The sequence below is a fragment of the Eleutherodactylus coqui genome, chromosome 7 (assembly GCF_035609145.1).
Source record: "Eleutherodactylus coqui strain aEleCoq1 chromosome 7, aEleCoq1.hap1, whole genome shotgun sequence".
Taxonomy (NCBI): Eukaryota; Metazoa; Chordata; class Amphibia; order Anura; family Eleutherodactylidae; genus Eleutherodactylus; species Eleutherodactylus coqui.
In genome coordinates this window covers 111,951,452-111,967,635 of record NC_089843.1, presented here as the reverse complement: position 1 = coordinate 111,967,635, position 16,184 = coordinate 111,951,452, and the positions used below count along the sequence as shown (strand labels likewise).

Genomic DNA, 16,184 nt, shown 5'->3' with positions numbered 1-16,184 from the left:
CACGACGGCTGGCGACGTGCTGCTGCTGACACATCTTGATTGCGAGACAGAGGTTGCGTAGGAGGAGGAGGGGGAGGAGGGTGGTTTAGTTGAGGAAGCATACACCGCCGCAGATACCAGCACCGAGCTGGGGCCCGCAATTCTGGGGATGGGTAGGACGTGAGTGGACCCAGGCTCTGACTCGGTCCCAGCCTCCACTAAATTCACCCAATGTGCCGCCAGGGAGATATAGTGGCCCTGCCCGCCAGTGCTTGTCCACGTGTCCATTGTTAAGTGGACCTTGGCAGTAACCGCGTTGTTGAGGGCGCGTACAATGTTGCGGGAGACGTGGTCGTGCAGGGCTGAGACGGCACATCGGGAAAAGTAGTGGCGACTGGGAACCGAGTAGCACGGGGCCGCCACCATCATGTTTTTGAAAGCCTCCGTTTCCACAAGCCTATACGGCAGCATCTCCAGGCTGATCAATTTGGCTATGTGCATGTTTAACGCTTGAGCGTGCGGGTGCGTGGCTGCGTACTTGCGCTTGCGCTCAAACGGTTGAGCTAGCGACGGCTGGACGCTGCGCTGAGAGACATTGCTGGATGGGGCCGAGGACAGCGCAGGTGAGGGTGTGGGTGCAGGCCGGGAGACGGTCGTGCCTGTGTCCTGAGAGGGGATTTGGATCTCAGTGGCAGGTTGGGACACAGGGGGTGAGGCAGTGGTGCAAACCGGAGGCGGTGAACGGCCTTCGTCCCACGTTGTGGGGTGCTTGGCCATCATATGCCTGCGCATGCTGGTGGTGGTGGCTCCCCGGCTGATCTTGGCGCGACAAACCTTGCACACCACAGTTCGTCGGTCGTCTGCAGGGTGGCATGGCGCGAGGGGGCGCTTTGGGAAACAGTTGGTGGATTATTCGGTCTGGCCCTGCCTCTACCCCTGGCCACCGCACTGCCTCTTCCAACCTGCCCTGCTGCTGCACTTGCCTCCCCCCTCTGAAGACCTGTCCTCAGTAGGCTTAGCAAACCAGGTGGGGTCAGTCACCTCATCGTCTAGCTGCTCTTCCTCCGAATCCTCTGTGCGCTCCTTCCTTGGACTTACTGAAATTACTACTACCTCACTGATAGACAACTGTGTCTCATCGTCATCATCCTCCTCACCCACTGAAAGCTCTTGAGACAGTTGCCGGAAGTCCCCAGCCTCATCCCCCAGACCCCGGGAACTTTCCAAAGGTTGGGCATCGGTCACGACAAACTCCTCCGGTGGGAGAGGAACCATTGCTGCCCATTCTGGGCAGGGGCCCGAGAACAGTTCCTGGGAGTCTGCCTGCTCCTCAGAATGTGTCATTTTAATGGAGTGAGGAGGCTGGGAGGAAGCAGGAGCAGCAGCCAGAGGATTCAGAGTTGCAGCAGTGGACGGCGTAGAAGTCTGGGTGGTCCATAGATTGCTGGATGCACTTTCTGCCATCCATGACAGGACCTGCTCACACTGCTCATTTTCTAATAAAGGTCTACCGCGTGGACCCATTAATTGTGAGATGAATCTGGGGACACCAGAAACTTGCCTCTCTCCTAATCCCGCAGCAGTCGGCTGCGATACACCTGGATCAGGAGCTCGGCCTGTGCCCACACCCTGACTTGGGCCTCCGCGTCCTCGCCCCCGTCCACGTCCTCTAGGCCTACCCCTACCCCTCAGCATGGTGTATTACGAGATTAGCAGAAACAGAACACTGTAATTAAATGTGCCGCTTATTGGCCTGTGGTTGGAGGCTGACTTCGCGTACGTAACGCACTGCAGAGCAGGAAACAATTATGCGCAAGGCTGGGTATTAATACACCAACTACTACACCCAGCAGAGACGCTGTAAACGGAAGGCACTGACAGGCAGGCCAAATCTTGTATAATTTTTAACTTTGTGGGAACAACCGCACTGCCTGTGATATGCACTGTATTTCGATTGCCCTGTTGGAGGCTGACTTCGCGTACGTAACGCACTGCAGAGGAAGGAAACAATTATGCACAAGGCTGGGTATTAATTCACCAACTACTACCCCCAGCAGAGACGCTGTAAACGGAAGGCACTGACAGGCAGGCCAAATCTTGTATATTTTTTAACTTTGTGGGAACAACCACACTGCCTGTGATATGCACTGTATTTCGATTGCCCTGTTGGAGGCTGACTTCGCGTACGTAACGCACTGCAGAGGCAGGAAACAATTATGCGCAAGGCTGGGTATTAATTCAACAACTACTACACCCAGCAGAGACGCTGTAAACGGAAGGCACTGACAGGCAGGCCAAATCTTGTATATTTTTTAACTTTGTGGGAACAACCACACTGCCTGTGATATGCACTGTATTTCGATTGCCCTGTTGGAGGCTGACTTCGCGTACGTAACGCACTGCAGAGGCAGGAAACAATTATGCGCAAGGCTGGGTATTAATTCAACAACTACTACACCCAGCAGAGACGCTGTAAACGGAAGGCACTGACAGGCAGGCCAAATCTTGTATGTTTTTTAACTTTGTGGGAACAACCACACTGCCTATATAGCCAGTATACCTCTTTCCCTGCCTCACCAGTACTGCCCCTATACTGAGTAAAATGACTGCAGACTGCGGACGCAATGCTCTGCACGCCCGATATACATAAAAAAAGAAAAAATTGTGCAACACTGCTCCCAGCAGCCTCAACAGTACTGCACACGGTCAGATGAGGCCCTAAGAAGGACCGTTGGGGTTCTTGAAGACTAAAATAACACCTAACACTGTCCTATAGCAGCAGCAGCATCAGCAGCACTTTCCCTGATATCTGTCAGAATGCATCTGTGGCGAGCCGCGGGAGGGGCCGATTTAAATACTCAGGTGACACCTGATCTCACCGACCACTCACTGCAGGGGGGTGGTATAGGGCTTGAACGTCGCAGGGGGAAGTTGTAATGCCTTCCCTGTCTTTCTATTGGCCAGAAAAGCGTGCTAACGTCTCAGAGATGAAAGTGAAAGTAACTCGAACATCGCGTGGTGCTCGTCTCGAGTAATGAGCATCTCGAACACCCTAATACTCGAACGAGCATCAAGCTCGGATGAGTATGCTCGCTCATCTCTACCACAGACTTGTTCATTGCAGTTCTGCACTTTGAAATTGCTACCATACAAGGGTTAAAGAAGAATAAAGTTAACATTTTGAAATGTCTAAGTCAAAGTCCTGACATTAATCTTATGGAAATGTGATGGAAGGACCTGAAGCGAGCGATTCATGGGAGGAAACCCACCAACACAACAGAGTTGAAGCAGTTCTGTATGAAGGATTGGGCTAAAATACCTCCAAGCTGATGTGCAGGACTAATCGACAATTACCAGAAACATTTAGATGCAGCTATTGCTGCACAAAGCGCGCACACCAGATCCTGAAAACAAAGGTTCACATACTTTTGTCACTCACAGATATGCAATATTGGATCATTTTCCTTAATAGATAAAATGACCCAAGTCTAATATTTTGACTCATTTGCTTGATTTGGTTTTCTTTATCTACTTTTAGAACTTGCTTGAAAATATGATGTAACTTTAGGTAAAAAATAAGCAGAAATATGGATAATTCTGAAGGGTTCACAAACTTTCAAGCACCACTGTACACTTTATTAGAGAAAATAGGGGTTGCAGGGATGCTCTGTATCAGTGGCAAAATGAAAGACGTCTCAAATTGGTTATGTAATCTGCATATAAGCTGGGACAATGGACACTTTACACAAGCTGGTTCTCTGTTATAACGAGTGCTGACAAGTAGCATGTCGAATGACACTCGTATTGCCATTTGTATGTGGCAGAAGATTGGTAGGATGGGGACAACTGATTGTGAATGGAATTAGCCATCCCCATACTGTGTGCATTCATAAGCAGCATATCCTCCTGCTTACATAAGGAAGATAGGCTACTGAGAAGAGAACATTTTCAAGCCCACATAACCGATTCAATCAGCTGATGGGCCAATGATCGGTCCTAATCATTGTCCCGTGTAAAACGTCCTTAACCAGAGACTTGCAAAAACTCAAAGAACGGGATGTTCGATAGGATAAAGTAGAAACTCAATACTTCCCCCCCACAGTGCAAAATTTGCTCCAAGCCTGGCCAAAAGTCTAGATGTCCTAGAGCTGGGAAGAATCCGGCCGCGGGGAACGCAGTGAACACTTTCCATAGCGTTGCTGTGGAAAGTGCAGCCCCCTGTCCACAAGCGGAGAATCATAGCGATTCTCCGTTCGGGACGGCAAATCGCAGCATGCTGCGAATTGGCGCGATTGTCCGTGGTGAGCCTATCTGTCAGATAGGCTCACTGCGGAGATCCGTCAGCTGGCTCCTCGGCGGTGGCTCCCATGGCGGAGATCCGCCGTCGGTTATCGCAACGCCCGTGGACAGACAGCCGAAGGAGAAATAGATTCCCTAGGGACATTTGGTAATGCAGCTGCCAAAGTCAGTTACTATGACCTTTACGTGAATTACATCTGAGAAAAATCGTGATCATTCAATTTGTAGGCGTTTTCTGCCTATGGGTTTATTTTCTTGCCAAAACGGTTTCCAAAAAGGAGGGAGATATATAAAGTTTCCCTATATACATTACTTCTCATCTGAATCCAATTCTGGCTTTATTTACAAAAAAATGGATGCCAAACACTAAAAGAGCAGTGAGTAAACATGTCTTAAGGTCCAGGTAAGGAGATGACATCACGGAATACAGCCAGACTTGTAGTCTGATGTCATTGGACTCTAGCGCTAAGACATTCTCTCCCTATCTAATCATTTCCATCATGTGCAGATGTGGTGACACCTTTTGTACACTGCATAAAAAAATAACTTCATTTATGTAGGTGAGACAGCTCCATCTAATCTGATATTCTTCGCAGGGTATACTGTGCCACTCTGTTCTCTTCTATAGAAGTTCTGGCTGTGACCTCTGTAGCCCATATACCGTAGGTAAGTCACTGTATGCAGCTAATCAGAGATGTTCCTAACTATAACAAGCACTTTTACCAGAAAAAATGAACAGCAGAAGTTCTAAAAGGAAATATCATATACAACGAGATGTCATGTCACTGACAGTTATTTAAATGTTCTAGAAGGCAGCATAAATGAAAGGGTAATTGCTGCAAGGGTTTATGATCCCCCGAGGGATAAAAGCTTTTAAGGTAGAGAGCTTTATCTTGCATTACAACATGAAACATGTCCAGCTCTCAGTATCGGCAGACTCATAAGCGTGCATTATTGAGAAACTGAGATCCTTAATGAGGCAAAGTGCTACATTTAAAGACAATACCTCTAGAGTTCTTGTGCTGTAGAAATGCAGATACCATGGGTCAGACCCTTCTTGTATGCTGAAGTCCGAGGGCTCATGCACATGGCTCTATTACTGCTCCATAGAACCTTCGAGTTCAACAGAGCCATAATAGAATCCTCCTGCGGAAAACTATTGTTGCATGCTCCATTGCATACGGTATGTAGAGAGCATTTCTCAGCGCATGAGGCATCCAGCAGAGTACTGTTCAGCAGTAACAGAATCTGTGTCGCAACCTACAGACTCTCTGCTGTGTGTATGGGGCTTTTAGCTCATACACTGAATGATCACTGTATTAGGAACACCTACTCAATAACGGGTTGGTCCACCTTTTTAGTCGATCACGCCTCTCAGACATTGGGGAACAGATTCTACAAGGTGGTGAACATCCTCCATACTCAACTTGACCCATGCCCACTGAAGCAGCTCCATTATATGCTGCATATTTTGTGAATAAGTGGGAGCAAAGCCCTTAGCAGCATATCGAAAACATGTTCAATTGGGTTACAGTCCAGTTAGTTTGGGGGCAAGGTAGTATGGAAAATTCATTGTCATGTCCCTCCAACCACTTCCTAATAATCTGAGCTCAATGACATGGAGCACTGTCCTGTTGAAAGATACTGATGTGCTTAGGGAAGACTTCCTGAAGATATGGGTGCAGATGGTCAGCTAACAGGTCCTTGTAGTGTTCACCATTCAAGATTCTGGTATGATGCCCAACAGTCAAAGGCCATGACATTGCCACCACCAGTCTGTTGAACCCCAATGGTGCACCTTTGGGTTAGGGCTTCATGGTGTTTTTGCAAGATGTAGAGCTGGCTATTCACATGCTTCAGCAGGAAAAGGGACTTGTCACTCCGGACGACCTTTTTCCATGTGCAAATAATAAGATATTGAGCAGCAGCACAACCAGTATAACCACCATGTGGGGGAGCCTGGAAATATGGTGCAAGATTCTATCAGTCAGGTCTGGACTCAGTGACTGATAGATATAGTTACCATACGATCAAACGAAGCAAGATCGGCACTCTGGAACTTTTCATAGAAAAAGTAAAAACTTATTTTATTCCTCCACAAGTAAAATGTGTTTTACTTGTGGTGGAATAAAATAAATTTTTACATTTTCTATGAAAAGTTCCAAAGTGCTGATCTTGCTTCGTTTGACCTTTTTACATGTGTCCAAGGTGCAGTGACGTCTTTTCTGGACCTATGCAAGATGTTGTCAATGAAGTGAGGTCATCAGGGGCACGCGTTGGTCTTTGGCTGAGCCCACTTCAACACAAAGTATGCCGCATGGTCACTGCGTACATTTGTCTAAATTCCCTGCTGTTGTACTGCTGGGTCAGTTAGTCCACTATGACAAGTAGTTGCTGAAATACCAGACGTGCCAACTGATGTTTCTAGGATCAACCACATGTGGCCTGCTGCTGTGTGATCTGTAGGATCTCTGTCAATGGTTCAACTATTCTTGGTACACTCTTGATACCGTGGTTTGGAAACAGTCAGCAAGTATGACTGTTTCTGAAATACTGGAACCACACCTCTGGGCACCAACATTCAACACAAGGTCAAAGTCAAGTCACCACATTTGCCCATGACTACCAAACGTTGCTTTCTGTTGTGCAGAGGAGAGGTCAGCACATTATCCGAAAGCAGATTGCTTCATGGCCATAATGTGGTATGGTGTTTCTGATCACAGGATGTCATGTGCAAAGTCCAGCACACACTGATCAACCCCTGGTCATGTGAACCCAGACTGCTCCCACATAGGAGACTGATCACATGATGGTGACATCATCAGAGATCTTGTAGGCACACGCCTGCTGTAGGTGTTCCCTACAAACCCTGTAGGGCCTTAGTTGCTATGGAATACTAATGAATACCTAGCCAGACAGCAGCCATGTGCTTACAGGACCTTTGATGACATCACTGTCATGTGATCAGGGTCGGATTATGTAACTCACTCACTTGGGATGAAGGACCTTTGATGACGTCAATGTCATGTGATCAGGGGTGGAGCATGTAACTCACTTACTCTTGCTCCTTATTATCAGGAGTTACATGCCCCGCCCCTAATCACATGACAGTGACATCATCACAGGTCCTTCATCCGGAGGGTATCCCAAGTAAGTGAGTTATGCATCCTCTACAAACCCCCGCTGCCTCAGTTGCTATGGAACAGGACCTATGATGACATCACTATCATGTGATTAGGGTGGGCGCATGTAACTCACGCATGGATGGACAAGTGGTCATTAGTAGTTTGATACCAGTTTGCTCTTAAGGTAGAGCAACATAAATAAGTATAAGACTGGAAAAGCATGGCTGCTTTTTCAAGACACAGTTGCAAGAGTGGCGCTGTTTCTGGAAGAAAGGAGCCATGTTTTTCTAGACTCATATAAACCCTGTAGCTATACAGGTTATGAGAACTATACAGATATGTTGTTTCAATCATAATGATAAGTTATGCCTAATAAATTTTCAATTTATGTTTTCTATGCTTTTTAAGTTTGCTAAGGCTTCTTTTTGCCATTAACACAGTCTTATTTTGCTATTCTGACACTCACCGTTTAATAGGAAGTTACGTGTGATTGTTCTCAGTAAGAGAAACCAAGTAATCTTGTAGATATGATACCTTTTAATGACTAACAAACATACATGATGTTCCAACAAGCTTTCGGGTTCTTATCGACCCTTCATCAGGAATAAGATAAGAAATAAAATAAGATAAGAAATAAAACTGGTTTGGATGGCACACAATTCTAACATTGTGTACCATCCAAACCAGCTTCATTTTAGCTTGACGAAGGGTCGATAAGAACCCGAAAGCTCGCTGTAACATCATATATGTTTGTTAGCCATTAAAAGGTATCATATCTACAAGATTACATGGTTTCTTTTACTGAGAACAATCACACTTTACTCTCCTGGCTAACACGGTACCAAAACCTTTTTTTTATATAGGAAGTTACTTTACCCTTTAGTATGTTTTTAAAGTGTGTGTCGGTAGGATTCATGACTGCCTGATCTCAAATAAGTAATAAGGGCTTCCATAGTAACAGTAATCAACTTTGTTGCATGTTACCTCGTTGTTTTTCACCAAAGTAATAATTTTTATTATGTAATTTATGAAAATACATAATTTTTATCTGGTGCAGATTATGCAATTACATAAACAGATCAAAAAGGGTACATGTAGTTCACATTAGCCTGAAGAAATAGTAAAGGTTTTATAACTGCTCAGTATGGTTATGTCCATCAGTTGTTCCTCATGTTGTTCACGTTCTATAACTCAACAGCAGCATAAGAAAATAAATCTCTATTAGATCTTTGCACGTAAGTCAGATTCCACTACAGATACTACAGATTCTAGAATAAGTGTTTATTTGTGGCGTAACAGGTTCATTTTCTTTCTGCAATGATAAGAGATGCCAGTCTCTCCAGTCCCTACAATGGATGGTAGAATTGAATAATAAAACAGTTTAGTATAAAAGGAAGACAAGACAATATACAAGACATTAATTGCACAGTTCACAGAATCTCAGAATAAATACATAAATAGGCCTAGGTTTTAGTGGGTCCTATAGATTTCCTGGTGAATAATGTTTTCGAGTGCGTTGTTTGTTAGAGTGGTATTTCACAGCTTAATATATATGTCAGACTAGCTGATATACCCGGCCTCGCCTGAGTTAGTTTGATACAGTTGTTTATGTGTTGTTTGGACAGAAAGTTTATGAAGTCAAGGTTACTTTAGAGTAACCGAGGAATAAAATATGTATACACATAGAGGAGCGTTAGATTCTCCTCATTTTGCATGTACGGATTTTCCTCTGCAAAATGTGTCACCCCTCCTAAAGAATGCTCACACCAAATTTCACGCTTGTACGACACCGAGAAGTTACATTACATAGGGGTGCACTTACTTTTGCACTTAGCATTGAATAATCAAGTTGTGACCCCTTTATTTTTCCTATGTAGAACCTAAAGAATGATCATCCCAAATTTCATGTTTGTATGACATCGGGAAGTTAGAGAATTAGATTTGGTACATTACAGAGGGGTGCCAATACTTTTGCACTTATCATTGAATTTTTGAGTTGTGACTAGAGATGAGCGAGCGTACTCGGAAAAGCACTACTCGCTCGAGTAATTTGCTTTATCCAAGTATCGCTGTGCTCGTCCCTGAAGATTCGGGTGCCGGCACGGAGCGGGGAGCTGCAGGGGAGAGCGGGGAGGAACGGAGGTAAGATCTTTCTCTCCCTCTCTCCCGCCCGCTCTCCCCTGCTCCCCGCTGCGACTCACCTGTCAGCCGCAGCGGCACCCGAATATTCAGGGACGAGCACAGCGATACTCGGATAAAGCAAATTACTCGAGCGAGTAGTGCTTTTCCGAGTACGCTCGCTCATCTCTAGTTGTGACCCATTTACTTTTCCTATTTAGGACAGAAAGAACGCTCCTGCCAAATTTCATGTTTGTACGACACCGGGAAGTTACATTACATAGGGGTGCCAGTACTGTTGCACTTAGCATTGAATAATCAAGTTGTGACCCCTTTACTTTTCCTATTTAGGACCTAAAGAATGCTGGTGCCAAATTTCATGTTTGTACGACACTGGGAAGTTACATTACATAGGGGTGCTAATACTTTTGCACTAAGCATTGAATAATCAAGTTGTGACCTTTAGTTTTCCTATTTTAGACATAAAGAATTCTCCTGCCAAATTTCATGTTTGTATGACATCGGGAAGTTAGAGAATTAGTGGTGAGTCAGTCAGTCAGTGAGTGAGGGCTTTCACCTTTATATATATATATAGATAGCGAGACCGATCAATAAGGTTGGTATTTGTTTAGAGGGGTTATACCAGGAACAAAAGTTATCCTACTCACAGGATAGAGAATTACTTGCTGATCGGCTGGGGTCTCACCGTTGAGACCCTTATTGATCCAGGGAACAGGGATGCCGTGTCCCCGGTCCTCCTCATTGCAGGCTTAATACACCTCTGCAGTAAATAGGCTGGATAGAGTGCTGGTTGCACAAGTGTGCTGCTACACCCTTCACTTTCAATGTGACTGCGCAGATAGCCAAGTGGCAAGCACTAGGGTATTTCTGTCAGCCCCACTGTAACAAATGGAGCAGCAGCCACGCATGCTCAGCCAGATTACGATGATGATTGAGGGAGATTGAGGCCACCACTGAGACCTCAGCGGTGAAACCCCTGCCAATCAGCAAATTATCCCTTATCATGTGGATAGGGAATAACCTGATAAATTAAGTATAATCCCTTTAATGGCCTTTACAGAGGCCAATCCCATCTAAATGGGGAAAGAACAATCATTCTTTCCATTGTTAATACAGTCATCCGACCCCCATACACTTGCAGCGCTGTCGGCAGCACATCCCATGTTTAATGGGGAGATGTGCTGCCAGCAAAGTTGATTTTTCAGTAATACAAAATGATCCAATCACCCAATAAATGAACGTTTTCTTGTTTGCCAGTTGATCACTGGCCTATACATAGGGGAATGATTGGGTGAACAATCATTATTGCAAATGTTCGTTCATGGTCACTGGCCTATATAAAAAGGTATTCAGAACACAACCTTCACTCAGCAGCTGACTACAGAGAACCATTACTACTATGTGGCATTTTCTATATTGCATAAAGAACAAAATATTAAAATACTCCGGGCAAAAGATACACACTGTTTTATACTATTTTACAGGGTGCTATATAAGACAGGGATTCAAAGAACATTAAAAAGAGAATCCATTTGTCAGGCCCTGCACAAGGCATTGCATTAGTGTTCCTTAATTTGGACAAATGAGCTTTACCTACATGCCAACATATATAACACTACTATATGTACTTACCTGGTCTATCTGCTCTGGAGTAGAGAGGGAGAAGGAGGCTCTCACATAAGAACTCGGCTCTGAGCTGTCAATATTAAATGCTGACCCAGGAACTAGGAGAACCTACAAACACACAGACATCAAAAGCTATATATAAGTGTTGCACCACATTTTTGTATTTTGCTGGTCATGGATTACACTCTATTACATCATTTCATGCTGTGAGCAATATTAGACAAAATATGACATTTCCTTCATTATAGACTGTTGAGACATTAGGCCATACACTGTCAAAAAATCCAAGCACCTAGAAGCAGTTGTTGTTTTGATGCAAAACCCGGCATGCAGTTACATCTCAGGCAGATATGTAAATGATGAGAGTTGTGGTGTGATTAGATGGATGGTCTTGTCACTTGAGGACCTAAAAGTGGTTCAACCCTTGGCCTATAAAAAGGCTCTAAGAGACTACTTGTGTGCAGTGGACCTAATTTTCCGCTTGTGTAGATCTTGTCGACTAGTCAGCATGCCACTACGACGCAATCAAAGAGATTTTGCCCAGTTAACAGAGTTTAAGAGGGGCGCATTATTGCAATGCAAGAAGCTAGATGGCTGTATTGACAAAATGCCCGTCACCTTGGGCGTTCTGACCAGACTGTTGGGAGGTGTTGGGACCAGTAGATGTGTGAGGGCAAACACACAAGACGACCGGGCTCGGGACACCCTCAACAGACCACCAGCAGAGAGGATAGTCTGATCGTTCAAAAGCACAAGCAGCTTCAACTGTTTCATTGTTCACGATCCCGAGACAAGTGGAACCATCATTACAGTTCCCTGTGTCTGTCTGAATCATTTCCAGGTGCTTGGCTGAAAGACATTTGGTCCTAGGGTGCCAATTACGTGTGTACAGGCTTTGATACCCACCGTCATCTCTGTTTGCAGTGATGTGATGAATGATGAAATTGAACTGCTATGAAGTCCAGGTTTAGTTTGGGCACTGATGATGGCCGTGTTTGTTTCTGGAGACCTAGGGGTGAGCACATCAATCCTGTCTTTGCTGTGCAACAGCACACTGCCCCCACTGCTGGTGTGATGGTCTGAGGCCATCACATACTACAGTCGGTCACCCCTACTAGTGGTACAAGGGACAATGACAGCTCAGCAGTATGTTCAGGACATCCTGCAGCCACAGGGCAGGGCTACCATAAGGCATTTTTCAGTTGGATAATGCCCAGCCGCACACACAAGGGTGTCATAGGAACATCTCCACAACATTGCTACACTTCTGTGGCCTGCCAGATGTATTGCCAATAGAACATGTACAGGACCATCTGAAACACTAACTTCGACAGCCTATGAGTTTGCACGATGTAGAGGATCAGTTACAGCAAATGCAAACCAGTATGTTGCAGGATACCAAATGGAACCTGTATGCCTCCATGCTTGTATGCAAGCTGGAGGCAGTACAACAGGGTTCTAGAGCTTCCCCTTCAAGTGTTCAGTTTTCCGCAATGACTTATCCTTTTGATCTGATATTGTAATCACTTAATTATATCAACATTACAATCACACAGAGAAAGTTTCATTCAATGCCGACAGCTCCTTCTAGGTGCTTGAGTCGACAAAAACTCGAGTGCATGCTGTCATCATCTCCCATCTAGACTACTGCAACATCCTCTTCTGTAGCCTCCCTTCAAATGCCTTCGCACCCTTCAACTGCTGTCCAGCTTATTCACCTCTACCCTACCCTCTGCCAATACCTTCACTGGCTGCATATTACCCAAAGAATCTAATTCAAATTATTATTAGTGACACACAAAGCCATGCACAACATGCCACCTCCATATATCGCTGACCTAATCTCCCACTACCTCCAACTCGTAACCTCTGGTCCTCGCAATAACTCCTCTTCTATTCCCCCTTAGTGTACTCCTCACATAATTGTCTCCAGGATTTCTCCCATGCGTCACCTAAGCTTTTGAACTTACTACCTCAACAAATCACACTCTCCACATGGGAAATCTTCAAAAGGGACCCAAAAAACTTCCTCTTCGGACAAGCCTACAACCTAAAGTAACCCTGCTGCCCTAATATGGCATATACCATAATATGAACACCTTTTAGGCTGCTTGTCCTTTGGCGAGTTGTCACTGAGTTACCCGCGGAGATAAACCGGCCACGGGTAACACAGTGAACGCTTTCCATAGGCTAACTATGGAAAGCGCAGCTTGACGTCAATGAGCGGAGAATCATAGCGATTCTCTGCTCGCGGGATTCAAATCCTGGCATGCTGCGATTTTCCGCGGTGAGACTATCTATAAGATAGGCTCACCATGGAGACCTGTCAGTTCTGCCCCCTGCGGCGGAATATCGCTAGCGATATTCCACCTCGGCCGTGCACAGGCAGCCTTCCTCTCATCTACTCTCTCTTTCTACCTCTTTTGTACACTGTAAGGGGTCCTTTTGCCCTCAATTTGTTAGTCATTTGGTGGATGTTTACCGTTCCTGTTTTATATATGCAATGTGGTAATATATGTTGCAGTGTTTGCAGTTCAGATGTAGTGCAATGTAGTTTAAACCCCCTATTCTTTATGTGTATGGCACTTTAAAAATAAATAATAATCAATATTCCTTGTAATGTTACTTGTGATAATTACCAGATATTGGGGCATCTAATTAAAACACTCTATGTATGATGGCACTAAGTGGAACTGATCAATCAATGCGTTGGCCTAATGGAAGAGAAGAACTGCCTCTATGCTAGCCTGTCTTTGAACAGGAGAGCATGGTATGATGACAGATCTGCTTTAAAGAGAAGCTGTATGTATCTGATTGCAGTAAGCTTCTCCTAGTAGCAGATTTTATTACATAAAGAGGACCGGTCACCGCTCCTGATATGTGGGTTTTAGTTCAACTGCTGCAAAATAATAGGATGCATCAAAAGAGGCATAAATGTTCATAAGAACATAGTTTATACAAATGACTAGGCAGATCACACATGGACTATTATGTATAAGTCTGGGCACCTGTGTATAGGAACATATATGAAGTACAACAGGTACAGAAGAGAGATCCCAAGGTCATTAAGGGAATGAGTGGATTGGAGTACAAAGACAGGTTATCAAATTCAGCGTTATTCAGTTGGAACAAAGACTGCTCAGGGCAATCTAATTACAATGTACAAATATATTTGTATCGGTGGTACAGAGATCTGTCTGATGATCTTTTTACACCTCCATCTAACCACAACAAGGGGGCATCCTGTACATCTAAAGGAAAGAAGTTTATCATCATCATGGGGAGGATTTCATTACTGTAAAAGCAGTGAGACTACGAACTCTCTGCTGCCATGTTGGCATTGTTCATTCATTGTACAAATACAAGAGGGGCCGATATGCCTTTCTTTAAGGAAACACTATCATAAGTTATGGGTACTAGAATTCTGGAGAAGGGGAATTGACATCCATGCATTACTTTCTTAGCCTTCTTCTGATTAACACAGTAGTAGTATAGGTTAAACATGATAGATCTGTGACTTTTTTCAGCCTTATCAACTATGTAACTGTTATGAGAATAAATATCATATTCCATGTACTTCACTGTCTGCTCCAAATTGGTGATAATGAGAAGTACCATGCATGCAATTGTATCTGTGTCTGACTCCATGTTGGTCATTCTCTAGTACACGTCTAGTTTATTCACATCATAATGGTACAGATATAGTTGGACATGACGTATCAATAGACGTGTATGCCCCCAACATCATAACAACTCATGATTGGCTTAGTGTGTAAAGACTTTATGATTAACATATCTTAACACCCCAAGTTATAGGCTGCTACCAAACACGTAATTCCTAAAACTCAAGTAGCATAGACTTTATTGATATCCCTGCCTGAACCATAGGAATGCAAGAGGAGAGAAGAAGAAGTTACCCCCCCCCCCCCCCCCCGAGAGTGAGAATCCCAGGTCCTTCTTGTGAGAAACACATCTGGAGACAGTGCTGGGAACCATGCGTAGGAGTGTAGTACAACATGCTGCTTGCACATACCAGGGTATAATATTGAGCACGTTAACTAATTAGCTGCTAGCTATTTCCTATGAAGGTAGATATATATATATATATACATACACACACACGCACGTGTTTGCCTAGGCTGATGTAAGGAACATATATATATATTATTACTACTATAACATAACTTTAAGATTCCATCTTCAAACTTATCCTTTTCCCTCTATCTATAAACCATTATCTCAGTCAGCTCATTAGTTCTTAAAGAGCCACTCCAGCGAAAACACATTTTTCAATTCCTGCTCCCCTCAACTGACTGTCACACTTTGGAGGTCTTCTCTGCATATTGCAGCAACATCCATATACTGTAGCTTCCTACCCAATACTTATCAGGCACTATCTTGATGTTGCTTTCGCTTTCAAATTAATCCCATGATGCATCAGCACAGCAGTACATGATCAGCTACAGCTTGTACCATCTCTGTAACACTAACATTACCTTCTGTATTTTATATTTACCTAAATAAGCTACAGGCCGTAAGTATACAGTCAGGAGGATGAGCTGTCATCTCCTCTATTATAACTGTGTGACAGGAGCTGTGCGATCATCATTCTCTTCAGTAGCTGTGATAGGAGTGCCTGCGTCCCCCTCTAGGCAGTTTCTAATCAGTTTCTTAGTCTGTGTGATGCTATGACATAAACACATAAAGCCAAGAAGATCTAAGTTGGTCAGAATTATGATCACTTGACCATCTGAGGAGAAGGTCTCCAGGAGTTTCAGATGGAAAGGAATAACTAACCAAGGTAATTCTACGAGTTCTCATCACTCACTTATATATACAGTACTTAGGCCTAGCTACATAATGAATTAATTAATCACCAGAGTGACTCTTTAATAATGTACAATATTACATCTAGTCCACATTGACAAAATGTAAGTAAATAAGCAGCGGCTCCACATTGAGAATCCCTGAGATATTTATGTACTACAAAATACCCTTTGGCTCAACAGATAAAAC

The 16,184-nt window shown here is 44.2% G+C and overlaps 1 protein-coding gene across 2 annotated transcripts in view; it reads right to left on the bottom strand.

Annotated features, from left to right (window-relative positions):
* Positions 1-8,391: 8,391 nt before the first annotated feature.
* The window catches only part of AADAT (aminoadipate aminotransferase), a 44,744-nt gene continuing 36,951 nt past the window's right edge, over positions 8,392-16,184 (bottom strand). For both annotated transcript variants that reach the window (XM_066573532.1, XM_066573533.1), the window contains exons 13-14: positions 11,175-11,276; positions 8,392-8,749 (exon numbers count right to left, since the gene is read on the bottom strand). In XM_066573532.1, coding sequence (XP_066429629.1) covers positions 8,705-8,749; positions 11,175-11,276 — 147 coding nt within the window. In that variant the 3' untranslated portion in view covers positions 8,392-8,704. The remainder of the gene's footprint in view (positions 8,750-11,174; positions 11,277-16,184) is intronic.